Source organism: Spinacia oleracea, chromosome 2 (genome assembly GCF_020520425.1).
Source record: "Spinacia oleracea cultivar Varoflay chromosome 2, BTI_SOV_V1, whole genome shotgun sequence".
Lineage (NCBI taxonomy): Eukaryota > Viridiplantae > Streptophyta > Magnoliopsida > Caryophyllales > Amaranthaceae > Spinacia > Spinacia oleracea.
In genome coordinates, this window is record NC_079488.1 from 20826907 (window position 1) to 20846599 (window position 19693).

General features: G+C 35.1%; 1 protein-coding gene across 4 annotated transcripts; it reads right to left on the reverse strand.

Annotated features, from left to right (window-relative positions):
* Positions 1-1648: 1648 nt before the first annotated feature.
* On the reverse strand, positions 1649-19167 carry LOC110798046 (peptidyl-prolyl cis-trans isomerase CYP59). 4 transcript variants are annotated; one of them, XM_022003174.2, is made up of 15 exons: positions 18936-19167; positions 17761-17868; positions 17296-17400; positions 15338-15455; positions 15164-15214; positions 12275-12366; positions 12058-12157; positions 10679-10801; positions 10510-10587; positions 9355-9401; positions 9216-9271; positions 7257-7297; positions 5162-5258; positions 2480-2612; positions 1649-2378 (listed from the first exon to the last, which is right to left on the reverse strand). In XM_022003174.2, the coding sequence occupies exons 2-15, from the start codon at positions 17856-17858 to the stop codon at positions 1817-1819; spliced, it is 1701 nt and encodes a 566-aa protein (XP_021858866.1). In that variant the 5' UTR covers positions 17859-17868; positions 18936-19167; the 3' UTR covers positions 1649-1816. The 4 variants fall into 4 exon arrangements, with proteins under 4 accessions (XP_021858866.1, XP_021858865.1, XP_021858867.1 ...); XM_022003173.2 differs by having other exon boundaries at positions 15164-15247; positions 18936-19152; XM_022003175.2 differs by lacking the exons at positions 17761-17868; positions 18936-19167 and adding an exon at positions 16840-16940 and having other exon boundaries at positions 15164-15247; positions 17296-17378.
* Between the last annotated feature and the right edge of the window lie 526 nt (positions 19168-19693).

The window sequence follows — 19693 nt, forward strand, 5'->3', positions numbered from 1 at the left end:
GGAGGCCCATGATTATTTTTTTGCATTTTTATTTTTTTTTGCGTTTTTTATTAATCTATCTCTACTGAAATTTAGCCCGTACGGATCCTACTAAATTTTTAGATTAATATAAAACTCTTATACATACCAACTGGACAACTGCTATATTTTGTATAGGATTGATTTTCAGTTTAGATTTATTTTTTAATTATTAGAGTGTTGGATTTTGGATGAAATTGTATATGCGTAATATTAATAATTAATTAATAAAAATATATAATGTGGCACCTAATTATTTATCTACGTGACACCCGACTTTTTTTAATTCAAAAATAATTTTGAAATCTTACTTCATTGGACAAAACCATCAATGCCTAGTATTTTTTTTTAAAAAAAAAACTTCATTTTAAGGACATGTAAGCAACATCATTTTGAAGACATATGGCAGACACATAAGCATCACTACTTAGAAGACGTACACGTGGGCCAAGCATATATTATTTCTTTAAAAAAAACAAAAAACAAAAAACAAAAATCAGTCCAACTTGTGATCATTCATCATCTTATTGTTATAAAATTATTATATTAACATAATTTCAACAATCCCGAATAACACAGGGCCAAAAGAACATGAAACAAAATAAAGAAGCAAAATGCAACCCAAACGCTGCAGGAATCTCTCAACTTCGAAATTTCTCTCTTTGACCTTCAACCTACCATGTCCCAGTCAACGGTAGCCTTAATTTCCGTAACAACAACCTTCCATGCATCTTCCCAATTTCCCTTTTCTAACCTTCAACCTCCCATCAATGGTAGCCTTACTTAATTTCCATTAACCCTATAAATCCCAAATTAAACCTTCATTTCCTTTACGTTTAAATATCGGATCCCCAAATTAAAACTTCAAAATTCAATATTTAAGTATCATGTCTTCAATTTCACATCAATATCAATCCCTCAATCTCCGTCCTGCTTTTAGTAGCCTCCATTTGCAAATTAAATACCCCCATAAACGTAATCTCTTCTTTAACCATGTTTTCGATTACTCTTTTCTACCCAAATCACCTATTGGGGTTCAATCTGTCACCACTATATGTTGTTCTTACTCTATTTAACAAGATTGCTTCTTCAGATTGTTATTCGTCAATTTTCAATTATTTTGTTAATAAAAACAGTCTGGGTGAAACAAGTATTACACAGACTGTAATGCGTCTGCATCGATGCACGTAACCTACAAGCTACAACACTTGCTAAATTAGATGAGGCGTTGGCCAAAAGGCTTTGGGGCTCCAGCAAAAATTTGGTGAACTAAACTGCGAAGCTTAAGCAAATTAATCAGAAAAACAATGTACTGCTTCTCAATTTACTACGATTCTCTGAGATTAGAATGCTCTGTAATATTACCTTCAGCAAGTTAGGCTCAAACTATAGGCTTCCTCAATCATAAAAGTATGCATAGTATTTTCTTAGTTTTTAAAATAAACAGGAGTATTTATTTTGGAAAGGCTATGAATGGAATTTGCAACAATAATTTTTTACAAATAATAATTAGGTAGAAAATCTTTTTGGAAAGGATCGAATATTTTTACAAAAATTAAAATTTTTTACCTTTTTTTTTTGGATGCTAACGAGCATAATGACAATACAAATTATAAATGGGGTAGGGAGATTCAAACATGAGATTTGTCATATACAAACTCTGGTTAATCAAACTCTGATTAGTAGGCTATTTACATGAAACTGTGAAACTTTTCCAGCCGCTTCGTATACAAAATTTCACTGCCTCAACCAACACAACCTATTTTCTTACATGCCCAACTCTGGTTAATCACCTCTACTAGCTGTCAGCTCGCTGTCTCTCATCACTGCCATGAGCATAATCTCTTGAGCTTCTACCATGATTTTTCTCTTCCTTTCTGCTCTTTGGAACATCAACATCTAAATCTCTCCTATCCTTATTCCTACTAGATCCATTTCTCTTGTCCAATCTATCAATATCAGCAGTCTTCTTTCTGTAATCCCCGTCATTTCTCCTCTCTCGGTGATCCTGGCCACTCCGGCCACCATACCTACTCTCTCTCCTATCCCTGTCATCCCTCCCATGACCTTTCTCTTTCTCTTTCTCCCTATCATCCTTCCAACGACCTTTCTCTTTATCCCTGTCATCCCTCCCATGAGTATTTTCTCTTTGCCTGTGATCCCTCCGACCATCATGTTCATCATTTTTATAATGGCGTCTCTCACTACCCCTTGAGTCTTTATTTCCATAACTTCTGTGTATATCATCGCCATAACCCCTCCTGTCAGATTTGTGTTTTTCCCTATTATCTTGCTCGTTATCTCGGTGTCTCTTTTCTCTTTGTGGGCTTCTACCACCATCATCAAACACCATCTCGTAGCTGCAATAATGAATGGCAAGGCATTGTTAGACATAGAAAAGAGCCACCCTCGAGGGAAAGGGTGCAGAATAGTCATTACTCAATAGCCGCCAATCACTAACCCTGAAGCTTTATCTCCACCGTGCTGCTGATTATCTTTTTTCAGGACATACTTCTGAGGCTGACCAAGGGTTTCTCCAATGGAGCAATCTTTTGCAACATGATCCATTGCTCCACATTTGAAGCACCCTCTTCCTACAAATAACAGAAAACAATGCATTTGGTAACTTTCCTAATTGATTTTATAAAGCTGCCAAATCTTCAAATGATGTTAAAATGGAGGGAAACAGTACTTTGGTGGTAAACAGATTCAGTATCGAATGCATAGCTCAAACAGGCCAACATGACAAAATCAGGGTAAATAGAAAATGTGAAACAAATAAACAAAATTTCGACCACGGATAAATAATTTCAGCTGTAAAAACATCTCTGCTGCACATTGATCGATCACAGATCATTTCTATAAAAAACTTGATGCAGTGACGCTGCTCGACGCAAGCAACCAAAAAAAGAAAAATACTCAGAACAAAGATCATGTGGAGATCCCAAATAATTATCAGTTAAAAAATCAATACTTTGAACCATATAGTACCAGGTTGCTCCAGGAAGATCCAATTTTATACATTCTAGTAAAAAGAAGGGTCTGCCATCACATGTTACTAATTCATTGCCCCACTAAGGAGACGAGCAAGCTCATGACATTGATTCTTATATATTCATAACAGTTGATAAGATTTAATTGACAGGGATAAAGTAGGGCAAAAGGTACCCTTGATGGAAAACAACTCGATGAAAAACCTGAATAAATATAATCATACAAATAAGCCAAAGAGTGGAATTGTGTCAACACCTACGTTTTCTATAGCTTTTGCTATCTTATAACTCAACCACCTCTTAGTCGGTAACACAATCGATAAACTGTTACTCAAGGCAGTAGCAACCAAATTAGCCTCTCCCTCACCAAGGGAAATTTACGTCATTTCAAAAACGAATTGATAAAGAAGAGACAACTATTATGAAATCGTCAAATTGAATTCCCATGTCCGCCTTGCCACAACCAATTTCAGAGTATCAAGATCTATCTAAACTCTAAAGGGTTTGGTGGGTAGGAGAGAGGACAGGAGTGATGGAAGGAGAGAAAGGAAGAAAGGGGGCCTATTATAATTGATTTTCTAAAATATCTCCTGGGGTTTTTCTTCTTATTGAAAGCAATAAGATAAGGAAAACCAAAATGGAGATGGGAATAAAGTGGAGAAAACTGAGCAAAAATGAAAAACTGACAGGTAGCTATTTTCCACTGTGCATTGAGCCTACATTAGAATCAGGGAGCAGTGCAGGGAGCGTTAGCCTTAACTCCTTTAGGGCCTTTACCAGTTGACAGTCTTGACACTGCTAGAAAGGCTATCCGTATAATAAAATATCCCTAGATCACATCAATGGCAAGATGCACCATGCCCTGTCGCTGTATTGTAAACTGTCATAAGAGTTATGACTAGGATCATCACAGAGATGGGTATAGCAACATTATTTATAAGACAATGTATTTTCCAAACTCTCTCATCAAGAAAAAGATATTAAGAATGTCCAACTCTTACATATCATGAGGGGCCTCTCCCAAACTAAAAAATCCAACTTATAAGAGATTCTGTTTTAATAAATTAGCATCTAAATGAACATTCAACAAAGAAGTGTAATATATACGCGAATTATGAATACCATATTCTCTTTACCCTTGGTCATTTATCATTCTGTTTCAATCACGACCCCGATAAATGTTCCAATAATATATACACAGAAATCAGGCACTTCGGGAAAAAATGGAATGGATAACACTTCATTAAAAGGCGTAAAAAAATTGCAATGTGAAAGACGGTTGCAGAGTTGCGGAACCTTCCAAGGTCTCAGGTCGTGCTATGAATTGGAAAAGTGGAAAACTACTATTTCAACATTGTAATTCAAGTGTTATACCACTTTAACATTGTAATTTAAGTGTTTACAACTATGCCTTTTAATTATACTCAAAAACATGTTAAAGTATCTCACTGAGTGACTCAGGTACGAATCTTAGCTCCTAAGGTATCTTGTATGAAGTGTATGCATGATAACTTTAATCAATGTATTTTAACACGTGACACAGTAAATTTTAAGTCCTGTAAGATATGTCGTGGTGTATTTTTCTCATAAAGAATTGGCCTTTATTTTCATGCAATGTTCCAGAGCTCTAGGCTATTGCTTTATCCTACGGCAAGTCGGCATTGGCGCTATAGATAAGAGAATTGTCCCTTAGAGATTTGCCGTACATTTACGGCGCGTTTGGTAACCGATAATAAATGGTGGGAAATCTGGGAATGAGAATAAATCTGAGTGTTATTTGGCAAGAAAAATAACAGCATAACGCCATGGTAATGCAACCTTATCTCGAACTTGATATTTTTCTTTATAAATTTGCATTTCCACCCAATATCACTCACCAAATGGTAATGAATGGTAATGAAAATTTATGAAGAAACAATAGATAATTTTGAGTGAACTAGCATTACTATGGGATTGGATATTGATTTTTCTTACAAATTTACACACAAATTCATTCTCATTGACACCATTTATGACTGGCTACCAAACGGGTCGTTAATGATAAAAAATTGTGACTAGTCAACAAGTACTACCTCGTTTCCAGGATCAAAAGAAAAACTTAGGATAAGATAAGAAAACAAAACAAAGAAATAACAACATAGTGATTTTACCTTGAGTTCCCTTCCTTCTGAATTGATTCCAAAGCTTTGAAACACTCTGACTAAAATCAACTTTAATCCTTCTGTCATCTATTAATGCATTGTCCATCTGCAACAACGTGGTACAGTTACATAAGGTCTACCAAGATATATTAACCTGTAACTCCATGTCATTCATTTCTTTCTTTTTTTTCCTTTCCTAAAGAAAGAAATTGAGCTAATAACTTGAGGCTAATACATGCATGACATTAAATTTGGACGAATTTCCAAGACTGAGAGATACAACTTCTTGAAGATGGTTTTGCAGTCCATATAAAATCCATTAACAACTGCCCAAAAATGCTTGTGTAGCTATCCTCTTCTGCCCAAGGTCTAATACCCTATTCTATATCATACATGTGTGACATAGTCCATTTTACTGACAGGATCCCTCATCCTAAAATGTATCAAAATCAACTTTTCCTGTGATGTCCTCAGAAAACGTCCACATATTATACTTAGCGATTGTTTATTTGACATTCCTTCACCCATTATTCTTGACCAAATATATACCCTAGTACATGTGAAAGCAAAAGTTATTCTACAAGGTTTGTATTATTAAAACAATTGGAATGTGGGACATCTCACAAAGTATAACGAGGACATAAAAATTTGTGGCTAATTTAGTAATGTCTTTGCCTGTCTCCCTACTTATTTGATGCATGAGGGTAAGAATTGAGAATTAATAAATGACAACTTCAGTGAAATCAGAAATTAACTTCCTTATCTCTATTACACCATTCTAGTTAAATTGATTACAGTCCCTGTCACTGCTTGTATCAGAGACCATGACTTGCAAAACTCAAATAATTATCAATTTGAAACTTACGCTCTCAAACAAACAGTCCATCCTTCAATGAAATCATATTTTCGGTGTTGCTACAATGGCTAATCCTGACATGTGTAGTTGGTTGTCATCTCTTGGAAGTATATTTTTTGGTTGATTGTTTTAGTTAAGTAATCATGCATTTTTTTGCAATTAAATTATTTTTTCATAGCCTTTTTATAAATCAGATTCTGTCCCCAGTTTGAGCCTTTGGTCTCAGTGTTTCATCTTTCTTTCCAGTCAAAGGGAGCGGCAATCACGGATTCACAGGGATGGCGTATCTGTCAACCAATCAAAATTAAGGAAGATGGAAAACATAAACCTATTGAAGAGAGAGAAAAAAAGAACAGGAGGAAGAAATTAAGAGATGAAAATAGGAGATAGAAGACTGATGAGGAAACAGAGAAAAAAAATCAAGGAAATACTATGGGCCCTCTTGGCAGGTGAGATATATCAAACTTCAACAGGTAATGAGAATCAAACAAAAATGTAATGAAAATGAAATGAAGATTAGTTCTTTTTCAAAAATGAAATAGAGAAATAATGCAGGTCTGAGGATCAGGTAGCCAAAGTGAATTTAAGAAGCAAGAAAAGCCTCAAAATCTTATCTTTGAATTCCTGCTATAGGAGAGAAAGCAAAAGAAACAGCTAAATCAAACCGTGAGAAGGCTGCAAAGAAAAAAGAAGATAGCAGTTCAAATGGGGAAGTGGAATGCTTCCGATTCAGTTTTCCTAAGTTTCCAAGTATCTTCTTCTTCCAAGTATCTTCTTCCACCAATTCATGATTATCAGCTTCTTACATTTTTGCCTTTTATCTCAAATTAAGGAATTCCCGACCTATTTTTCTTTTCATGAATCATTGTAACCTAATTCACTAAATCCCTTACAAGTACGATCAGGAACGTAAATATTGGTATATGTGAAATAAAACAGTGAATCACTTTTGGAATAATTCAAAATTTGCTAGTGAAAATAGGTATTCTGAGTCTATAATTTCACAAAAAGAAAATGCAAGAACACTCCAAGAAAAAAATGAGATTTATCTCAGAAAAACAGTCTGAACAATCAACTAAAAAAGATTTCTGTTGACAAGTTTAAATCATCAGGCAGTTTTCCTTTTTTGTTTTTTTTTTTTTACAAAGGCTGGTAGTAGAAGGAAAAACTAATCACAAAAGCCGTAACAATACAGAAGAAAAAATGTTGACGAAGAAAAGGTAATGTGTATTCTCAAGCATAACAAACCTTAAAGTAAGCTTGCTGACAAGCTTCATTATTCTCAAACTCTGTTACATTCAAACATTAGTAGTCAGTCATCACATTTATCAATGTAGGGGTAATATGTAAAAAAATATTTTAGTAAGTCTGATGTAATATTAAATTCATAAAATAAAAATAAACAAGATAAAAGAAACTTAGTGGTAGCAAATAAGAAGGGTAGTTGAGTGACTCTCAAATCTCAACTGATTTCTGAATCCTAAGTTTAAATTTTCAACTCATTCAAGACTGGAAGACAACCATTATTGGATACATATTCGTTAATGAAGGTATAGTAAAAAATATTCGGGCAAATACTTTTCTGGGAATATGTCAGCATCACTCTTTTTACTGAGTTTGTCTCAAACAATCTTGTAACTAAGTATGAGGGTACTTATGTTCCCTCTAATTTTCAATCATTCTACTTTCATTTTCCATCTTCAACTCAGTTCCATTAAATTATTCATCTTTTAGCTTAATTTCTATGAGTAATTGATTATTCATTTGAGTTTTATTTTGTATCAAAGTTCTTATGGTTTTATATTCCTGAGTTCATGGTATCATAAGAAGGTTTTCTACTTCATTGTATCGTAAGTAGGTTTCCGAGTTCAGGTAACATGTAATATCTCCTTTGCTATTCGGTTTGCAAGAGATGGAGTAGATCTGTGGATGGAGAAGTAGACAAGAGAATTCATGTTTAACAAAGGGGTGGAAAGCGGGCGAGAATCTAGCTGGCCAGGACCCCAATTTGGTAGGAATGGAGGTGGAAGGCAAATTGTCATTGAACAAATGTCCCAAACAGGTGCTTTGAGCCTCTTAAGTCCATAATTCAATGGGAGTGGAGGCTGATGGATGGTGGGGTTTGTGATGGGATTTAGATGGCTTCCCCTGTTATTAATGACAGTGTTACTAAAGACACGGTCTGAAACAAGGATTTTTTTTTATCAACTTGGAAAGGCTGAGTGATTCATGGGGATTAACTCTAGCAGCTTTATAGTACCGAGACAAGTGCGAAACTTGGCTCCTTGTATAGGAATTCTGATACGAGTACACTAGGGAATTTTCTATCGGGAAAAAAACTTGTATGAGGTCAGCCTTGGATGAAAGGGTGCGGCTAATAAAACTGAGTTGGGTTCATTTAGTCCTCCATAAACTATTCGGGTGTATTGTCATTTAGTTTATTATGCTAAATTTATCATAATACTCAAATTACTTTAGGATAGGGTTGGTTCAGGTTGGGTCATTTTTAATTCGAGTCATGAATATAGGGTATAGCTCAGGCTTGGGACAGGGAAGTTGGTTATGAGGCATAGAAATTTTCGGAGAATGTCTTTCGGCATCTTTGAAATATGAAATACTTTTTAAGACACCAAGAAACACAAATAGGACATACAATGATACAAGACGCACAAGAAATACAGTGAGGCATAAAATCGTGTTTATATGTCTCGTAAATGTGAAAAAAAAGAGTTGAGGAGGAAACATAAAAAGTCACACGAGTTACGTGATGGTATGAGAATACCTAAGTACCGATGACAAAATGAGGGTAAGATATGCATTTTCAAGTGAGCCAAAGGGATTACTGGATAAGACAAAAAATTCTGAAAAATGGAGATGGAAATTCTTGGGCGTGAAGAATATCAGAATAGATGAGTTCCGAGTGACTCGATTAAGCTGAATGCGGAGATTGCCGAATCAGACATCCAAGTAGAAACAAAGCACAAATTTCCTTTGTTTTTCTTGAAACCCCTAAGGCCCTAACCAGACAGCCCCTTGCATGAAAAGCTTATTGAGCCCTTTAGTCTCAGCCACTGATTTGTAAAACAAATATCTAAGACCAATTTATAGTTCTTACTGTTGTGCTTATTTACCATTAAATATTGTCTTCCTGTCTCACTGTCTAATAATAAATATGTAAACCTATATATCAAAGAACATTCTACTAACCAATAAAAGCATAACACAGGCTGTCTCCAGTCTTGAAATCACGGATAACCTCAGCCCTGCAAGCAAGCAAACCATTACATTCAGAACAAACCCAGATTAATTGGTGATTGCTGCTAAAGTAATTTGTATATTCACTCACGACGTAACAGTTCCAAAGCGTGAGAATATTGTATGCAAGTCTTCATCCTGCATCAACAATAACATACAAATATTAACTTACAAAAGCAAAGATATGAAAAATGTCAAATAATCATGTGGGAGATAAACGACCAGACTTCCACAGCTTTTGAGAGGCTGGGACTAGGGATTGTGAAAATTATCCGACCTTGTGACCCGCTACAAAAAGATTAACAAAATGATATTTTTGAATTTACCCGGTTTTTGGATTAAAACTATGTCAGGTACTCGGTTCTGGCCACAGGCTGGTTGTTGGGTCAAGAAGGTACCAATAACCTGCATAACTTCTTTTTTAATAATTTTGTTTTGGAATTTGGAAGTCCATTATTGTTGTTGGTTATACTTAGCAGTTAGCACACAGGGTTCCGTTTCCAAAATAAATCATCTCTCACTCTACGCCCATGCAAATAATTTATCTAAGTTTAAATCATGTAGTAGCAACGGCCTAGAGGTTTTCAGAAAAGATACATTTTTAGTAACCAACTTATATACAACTACGAACCAATTGCAATTGACTAACAGCATAGGAGTAGTATTCTTGTATTTAAAGTTTGGTTGGGTGTTAAGTTTGGAACTTTGGAAGAGTTGTTCAACCACACATGTTTGAAAATTCCGGGTATTGTATCAGGTACACTGTTACATAATGTTAATGAAATTCTATGTCACACTTGAAACCTCGTAAAATAGTCACTATAAATTCTCAAAGCTACTCACTAAATCACCAAAAAAGGAATAGTGTTGGAAAGTATATTTGGAAGTAAATCTAAAAAGGGAATTTTGAATTTTCAAGAACACTTACATCAGAAAGATAAAATGCATTTTCTAACGTCACAATTAACAGTATGATGAAAGATATGCTGCTTGAGCAACCCCATGACTACAACTCGACCTCAAATCACAGTTTTTTTTTATAGTTTATTTATTTTAGTAACACTAGATTCCATGTGCAGCTTTTCAATTATTTGCTAAAATTCCTGTGGAACTGGGTTTCCCTTTAGTCCTCTACTCCCCTAGCCTTACAGGGGTTGATCCTACAGGCCTGAATTCACCGGATCCAAAAATTAAAGATGGTGGTTTAAAAAGCAGAATTTTCTGACGACAGAGACTGAAAACTCACCTCAGTAACCGGATTAAGTTTACATACAAACAACACGTTATCAGGAGGCTTTACGTCAGCATCTGGGATGTCACCAAGCTGTTACACAGTAGATGTAAATGCTTCTTGTGTTATCTTTCTTTTGGAAACGGATTAATCGATAAATAATAGATATGTGAAATATACTTACACTTTCAAGAACCACAGCCCTGGAGTGTGCTTCCTTCGTACGTATAGCTTCCAACAGATCTTCTGGAGCTAATTGTTCATCCATAGGTTCCCAATCATCTTCAAGTCTCACATCATCTACGACCTACGTACAAGAAACGTGAGAAATAAAAATGGAGACAAATGTCAAAAAAGAAAAAATGAAAATGGGCAGAAACTAAAGCGGATCATAACACAACTTTTAGAACTCGAGAATCAGTGATACAAGAAGCTAAACCAATCCTCATTTCACCATAAAATGGAGAGTTTATCTTCATCATAAATTCAGAAATCTCCCGACAATCAGGTAGAAGTCAGCAATGGATACAGACTTAGTTCTGAAAGTTGCGCGTCTTTCGCAAGCGGGGCGTACTTTTACTTTTTTTATGTTTTAATGTAATTTTTTTATTTAAAAAAATCCCTGTGAATATCCAAGTAATATCCTTAAAAGAAAAAGGATACTGTAGATGCATATACTAAAAGCCGTTAAGAAGATAGACAAAAAAAATCAAAAGAGAAGGCACATGAGTACTTGACTGCTCTCTTTCCATACGTACGTGTTTGGGGTTCACTCCTTTTTATGGGAATGTAGGAAATAATGACTTATAAAACTTATTGAAGTAATTACATTTTAATTATTAGTATTCCATATATTTTATTTATAACAGCTTTCGCCTTAATATGATATAAATGCCCCAGATATGGGTTTGTTTTTTTAATTCACGCCGCGAAATCCAGGATCCGTTCTATTTGACCGTTACAAGTCGTTTCCACAACAACGCGACTATTGTCACGGCCGTGTTTTTTTTACATGCAAGATACCGTTCTTGCGCTTTTGTATGGGAGGAAAATTCTATATGAGGCTCTTGTTGTAATGAGGTGGTTGATTATATGTTAAACATAGAGGCGTTAAAGGTCCTCTCTTTAAGTTGAACTTTGGAGAGACTTATCGAAAGTTTGGTTGGAGTTTATTTGAATCGGGACAAGGTATCAAAGTCTAACAGTTTTTATTCCATGCAAGGAAATGGACTTTCAGGTGTTTGTCTGTCTTCTGTGTGGCAATTTTTGCAGCTTAGGATGTGGCTTTGGGTTTTAAACGAATAGGGACGAGGTTAACTTCTCTCCTTCTGTTCAACATGGTCACCACAACCTCATCTCCTGCCAAGGGCAGGGCTTTGAGCTTGGTTAAGGGTATATTTCAAAATATAAAAAAAAAAAAAGTAATAGAAGAAAAATAATAGCCCCTTCTTATCAAATACTCCATAGATGCATAAATCTAAATACAGCAACACGTAAAAGATAGTAGACGAACACTGAAGACAACCATATTAAGATAGTAAAGAGATTGAAAAGAATTACTACCTCTTCACTCGGTATGCCTTCAGGGGAAGCATCGGGTATTAAATCAGTCAGTTGTGAAGGGTCTTCAAAAGGATCATCAAGTACATAGGTGTGCTTTATTCTGTTGAAATACGATAGAAACAACATTACACATGTAGAGCTATAGATCTTAATTTATTATGGTCATTAGCAGAGTGAAGTCAATTTGAATCAAGGACATTAAATGTAAAGATGATACCTTATATTCTTGTATGGTCTCCCTTTCTCATCCAAATAAGCTTCATTTATTCTGGTGAGTGTTTCGTGACCTTCCGCAACCTCCCCAAATACCTAATCAACCATTAAACTCTTGTCAATTAAGATGGCCTTGAATCAACAACATACACAACCACCATAATCATTTAAGGAGCCACTTAAAAGGAACCAAGCATGGGAGTGAGGCAATAAACCTTCACAGACAAGCAACTACCATCACCAGTCAATCCCTTCCCTTCCAAATGCCCAATAGTTGGTTAAGTAAACATAAAAAGGAAACCAGTGAGAAAAACACAGAACAAAAATGACCGAGAACCCAACGAGTCCATAAGAAGTGACCCCGTTTTTTTCATCGGTGAACCTTTTCAATTCGTCGTTCTTGTGCTTTGTTTTGGGATCCTTTAAATAGTGAAAGAACTCCATGCCGGGGGTCGGTACTTTCAACTAGGTTTTAAGATCATACAAGTAGTCAAATACCTAAATAAAACCTTCTTCTATGATTGAGACATGGACACTAGGAGCAGAGTAGGTAGGTGGTTCAAACCTAATCTGTCTAATATTAAAATACAATCGATGATTGACCATGCTTGGCGTATAAATCTAATACTTCTTTCACAGTTTCACCATTCAACTGTTTGAGTGCAATGCAGCAACAGTTGGTTCCAAATCAAAAAGGGATTAATGCCTGGTCAAAGGTCCAAAATAGGTGGCATCAATGCTCATTTTCACCTCCAACTCTCCAAGCAACATAAAAATTCCACCTCTTCACAAATCACTATTCACTAGTTCTTGAACGTTGCTTCTGAACACAACTTAAATAGACAGGATCACAGGAGGCTGTAATCATCATTGCATGTAAAGTAATCTTGTTCTAAATGAAACTACCTCCGCTTTCCAGAACCAAAATACAAGAGACCCAACAGCACAGATCAAACTGCGTAGGAAGACAAGCTGCTCCTACCCTAAAAAGCTGAAACAGAAAACAGAGATTTCAAGTGGACTAGTTTCTTTAGATCTCCCCAATCACATAGCTTTTGAAAGGCCCAAGTGCCTTAGCCTATAAGAAGCTTCTATAAGGTGTCTGAGCCTATCCCACAAGAAGCTATTTGACAAGGTGTCTCCTAAAAAAGATGCACGCAATCTGTGCTAAAACTAAACATCACAAAATTGCCAATAAAGGATCAAGCAACACCTTCTGTTTGGCCCTCAGAACCCCACAAATTGTACTTGTAACAAACCCAACAAGATAAAGGATAAACAAAAACTTATCATCTCCAACACTCTATATACTGCCCAAACTCAAGAAACTTGATCTGGCCATTATATGAGAAACCTTTGCTAAAAGGAAATCAGTTTCCCTCCCTTAAAGCAAAGCATCGAATATGAAAACAAGCGCTTCTCTCATTTTATTTCCTTTCATGAATTTCATTTCCAGAGAAACTGAGAATCTGGAACAATTGCACTTATAATTAGAGATACTCTATACTGCAAAATTTTGTTAACAATCTCTCTGCTTTAAATCACAGACTACCAACTTGAAGTTCTTAAGTTCCATAATGATGTCTGAAAAGGTTATCTTTTTTTCTCTCTACAAAAAGCAAGCATCAAATATAGCCTTGTAATATAACTTCCTCCTTAGAGGCATTACAAAATGTCCAATAACAATATTTCCTAACAAATACTCCAACAGCTAGAAAGACTAGAAATCAGTTACTGACATTACACAGTCCAATACAACTAGGCAACTAGCAGGCTACAACATACTATGTTACTTGTACATACCTATCATACATGATACATGATGCATGTAGCAGTGAAGTTTCAACTTTTTTTATCAATAGAACACAAAAATAGTTCTTTTGCTAAGAAAGACAGAAGCAATCAGAAACTGTTAGACTGCTGTTTTCTTGATCACATGCATCAGTCCAGAAAGGATACAAAATACTAGCTTGATGTTTGATTCACGGCACCCTTATCAACAGGGGCGGATGTACCTTGTACGTTGGGTAGACAAATGTCTACCCAGTTTTTTAATTGAAAAATCATTTTAAAAGACTGAGTATTTAAAAAAAAACACAAATTTGTTCAATCTAGGAATCGAACTCATGACCAAATGGGACAATAGTGTAACTATATTTCTTCACTAACCACTCCAACATCTTGCCTTTATGTTTATTTGTTGCAGATTAAATATATAAATCTTATTTTTATTTGGACAAGTATTTAAAATTCTATTTTTTTTTTCCTTTTTTCCGATTAATTGGGTCCGTCATTGCGTACAACTACTTTGTTGAATCTCATATTCTCATCTGATTTTTAATTTCTATTTCGTATATTTTAAAGTTTTGTTGTTATTTGCGTATACAACACGGAGTACTCCGTATACATTTATCTTGTATAATCTTTAAAATCTTAGAATTTATAAAATAACGATGAACGGTGAAATTGGTAAATTTTATGTAAACGTTGTAATTAGTACTCCGCAAATTGTCATTTTCATTGTATCATTTTTTTTAAAAATGTAGTTTTTTTTCTTTTTAAAAGTGTATACCCTATTTAAAAATCCCGGTTACGCCACTGCTTATCAACTGTTGAAGTGAAGAGGATAAGGAATAGATCAAAAGGAGACTGAGAGAGAGAAGAGGGGATGGACAAGGGAGGAGCAAAGATACGAAGGGATGACATAGAAACTTGTGCTTGAACAACAAACATACAGATGTTAACTATGACAGGAAGCTCAAGTAGAAGAAATCACTAAAATTAACTGGGAGCCTTCACTGCACACATGCATCACCATAAATTCTAATAAGGGACTGAAGGAAAGGAAAAATGGCACAAATGAAGAGATAATTCACTAGAGAAAACCACTTACAGTATGCTTCTCATCAAGGTAGTCAAGATCGTCCCGTAAAGTTATATAGAACTGCGAGAAGAATCGGTATCGTAAGAAGAAATTCTGAATGAAAAAAAAAGTAGTGTTATATGCAAACTATCTTATCAAAGACGTGTCAGAAGTAGACACTATGGTACTATGCTATCTCCTTACCTGGGATGCATTAAGGTTCTCTCCAGCACTAGCCATGGCGACAGTACCCATCTTTGTATGTTTCACATCGGGGTAAATCTCATCATTGAAGAATCGGGCTTGGTCACCATATAGAAACCTAAAAGAAACATGTACAAAAAATATTAGCAAAACTAGTGGTTTTGGGTTCTGAGCATTTCTAGGTCGGGGATTTTCAGTATTGGGTGGACAACCCCACAAATTTTGGTAGTAGGTTGACCCAAGGTCAAAGGCGTTTTTCTATTTCCATTTATGGAAAAAGTTACTCTTCAATTTTTATGGAAAAAAGTGGATGATACAGTACATATGCATATACTTCGTATGATTTAAACTATCACAATTACCAAACTACTCAAGGTTTGAAATCTGAGCTAACAGTAATGGCGACAAACCGAAAACTAAATTATAATACATTCTAATAAAACACCAACACAACAAAAGCACTAAACAACTTGTCTTTACCCGAATCAGAAATCAAAATGCTTCAAAGGTTCACTAATTGGCTTTTATTTGGGGGAAGGGAAACCTTGTTTTGGGATGTTAAATTCAGTCTTTTTCGGGTTTCAAGTCATGATTTCATATTTAAAACCCAATTTGTTTGGGTTGGTTTTCAGGTAGTTAAACTTTTACCAGGTCTATAAACCAAGCACTAGAAAAAGGTACCTTCAACAATTGACACCATAAAGACTAAAGAGAATAAATAGAGAGAAATTTTTTCAGCACACATTTCCAAGTTTTACAACTTTATTTTTCTTTAATCTTTTTATATCACTTTTTTTATATTCCCTAAGTACTGACATATTCACACATATAGTAGATGAAACCCTATGATCTACTTTTACAAATATTGATTATCCTATTGTACATAGTGAATAACTTTCTTTGTGCAAAACTGGAAAGGTAATTACTACCCTTAATAAATAAAAATCCTTGTTAAAATAATTCTAAAAAGAAAGAGAGACCTTCTATCGTAAGTATCTTCCTATTTCTTTCTGCCTGAGAGTATGAAACCACCGCACTCAATCTTTAATCCTTTCCACAATCAACCATTAACTTCCCTTTTCTTCCTGAAACACGCTATTCATGGCAACCAAAATCTTCAGTGTTCACCTAACCTATGGCATGGTTTTAATACTTTCCAAGAAGATATTCAGATTGGAAACCTGGGATTTTCAGTTTTTAATGCAAATTCGGTCAAGATGTCATAGAAAAAAGAGGGGGGGGGATGAGAGTTCCTACTTTTTTCTTATCAAGAGGGCAGTTTTGTAAGTATTTGCAAAAAGAAGCTAAAATCTGCATTTAATATCACCAATTGTTTAACCCTTAGCGTGTGTCAAAATCACACGAAACAAGATGAGACAACTAAAAAGTTTCAAATCACCTTTAATGATTTCCTTTTCTTTTTTCCCCTTTGGTTAAGTCCGTGATATCAAGATACTTATTTTTGTGAAAGGTTCATGATTGCCTTGTAATTTAAGACTTACCCAAATGGCAGTCAGCTAGGGTTGCAGTATGTAAACCCCATCCTGACCCAGAGAAGGAAAACGAAGAGAGAAGGAAGCCTTAACTCGGAGAAGTCCATATCCTACAATAAATTTCATAATTTCAAATTTCCAAGAGCTAGATCTAGCTATCAGTTTCAGATGGATGAGCCTTTTTTTTGTTAAGTGTGATCAATGTATTAGCAATGACTCTTATCACACTAGTAATACAGTATACTACAAAGGGAAATGCATATAGTAATAAGTGAATGAGATCTCACACTGAACCAGAGCTTAGTTCAGTTAGTTTCATTATGTTGATTAAAGACAAATCAGTAAAAAAAAAAAAACTTTTACTTCGTAAACTCAATTCCCAGATAAACAAAAACAACCTTAACATTCATGCTAGATGAATAATTACAGTATTCAATAATACATACACTATTCAATAATACATACCTATAGATAGAATCGCCACCACTGCCCGTTCCAGTTGGATCACCAGTTTGAGCAGTAAAATCCTTCTGCACCGTGTGAAACAAGCAGCCATTGTAGTATTTGATCCTGCAGAAATAAACACAAATCAATCCCATTACTTTCACTCTTCCAGTTCATTTAAAAGGGACAGAGATGTCATCTTGCAAAAATGTTGAGTACCTTACATTTAGCTAATTAGAGCTTTTTGCTTATTAGTCGATATTGAATCATTCAGTATTAAACTACCAACGCTAAGCCTAAGACACTTCAATCAACCCATACCAAGCACCCCTGCAGATCACTACTCACCTTCCCTTAACAAAGTCTTTAGCACATCTAATAATTGAAGGGAAGATAACAACATAACAATGACACAATAAAATCACTCAATAATTAAATTATGGGAAAATCATAACAAAAAACAAGGAAGGGGAAGGAGAAACTTACTTGCAAAGCTTCAAAAAGTTCTTGCAAGTCAACGGACAGCGATCACTGAACAAGTCAATGACAAATTCGCCTAAACTGGTCTCCACCATAACCGACATTGTCTCTTCCCTAATGATAATTAAGAAGAAGAAAAATGGGTTGGAACATGAAAAAAGTATAATATGATTTTCAGGTACAATTATTTATAAACCAAGAGAAATTAGACATAAAACAAAACCAAACAAAGCCCAACAAAAACCCACAAGAGTACACTTACAAGATTTATTAGTTGAGACTTGAAACAAGCAAAACCCATCATCCTCACATGAGATTAAACACTTTTTGGATCTATGACTATAAAATCATTTTATCTACCACTACAAATATTAACACAGTATACTACAATCCACAAGTGCATTTAATCTACCACAAACCACTCATGAAAACAAGTCCAGTACTTCTCAAACCATGCGATGAAGCTTGCTCGCATAAGGCATCAATATACCAAAAACAGGAGGAAAGAAGAGTGCAGAAAGGAACACTTATAGTGCTAAGCGCTGCTCACAAACACACAAACAGCCCAACAAGTTCCCTTGACACCACCCAGCAGCCTCGTCATAGAGCAATACAGTATCCCAACTTGCCACACCTCGACAGGCAACAACACTTGCTGCTGCGCACACATCACCTTACCCTACCACAATAGCAGCCACCTGACACGCAGGCACGTCCCAGAGCCACGGAAGGAGGAGCACCCGCCCTGGCCCAGGGACCAAAGGCCCATTTCCATAGTTTTTTATCCCAACATAAAAGGGTTATAATAAACAAAAGCCTGCGAAATTAGGTTGAATGGTTGAAGTGATTCCATGGTATTGAGGTCTTGTTAATCATCAAAATTCTCATATCAAAAAGGATTATCCGAATTTCAAGTAGAAATATGAAGTGGGTATAGATTAATTAGACATAAAACACCACCAAAACAAACCCAATAGAATTTCACAACAATTTCACAAACCCACCAATTTGAAACCCCATCATATCAGAAAAATCGAATCATATAAAAAAGGATTATACGAATTTCACAACACCAAAACAAAGATTACCCAAAAAAAACCAACAGAATGTATTTAACAACTTAATGACATTTTCTGAATCAATAAAATCAACAGAAAAATCGATACAAAATAGATAATTACCGAGAATAACAGCAGCAGCAGCAGCAGCAGCAGTGAAGGAGAGGTAGTTGGCGGAGGCGTCACGAACTAGTGATACAACTGCAACTGCAACTGCAACTCTGCAAGATGCTGTTTTTGTTGTTGGTGTTTTAAGACGAGGAAGGAGATGCAGCTGCGAGCCTCAGACTGCGACAATGTTAGTTGGAGGAGACACAACTCTTCAGTTTATTTTTGCTTTTCTATTTTATTTCGTAAAACAAAAAAGGAAAATTTGACAAATATAGTGCTCCCAAATACAACCAAATAAATAAAGTTTTTTATTTGTCAATTACAACCTCAAATTTCTAATTTTGCCAATTGCAACCTTAAACTTATGCATCCATTTTAAATTACAACCCAAAGTTTTTTTCCGGCAAAAATCACCCGAAGATGATGTTAAAAAATAAATTACATAATGTCTATAAAAAAATTAAATCGATAAATAAGAATTAAAACAAAAAATCAACTTATATTAATAATAATAATAATAATAATAATAATAATAATAATAATAATAATAATAATAATAATAATAACACGGGCAGCTGCCCACATTTTCAGCAGGATCGGGTTCGCCATAGCTAGAGGAGTGGGGGCCCAGATTGTCTCTCGGCTCCCCTCCAACTTCTTGTAGTTCATTTGATCTTTGTAGCTTGTTAAGCTTGTAACGTTATAATAATAATAATAATAATAATAATAATAATAATAATAATAATAATAATAATAATAATAATAATAAT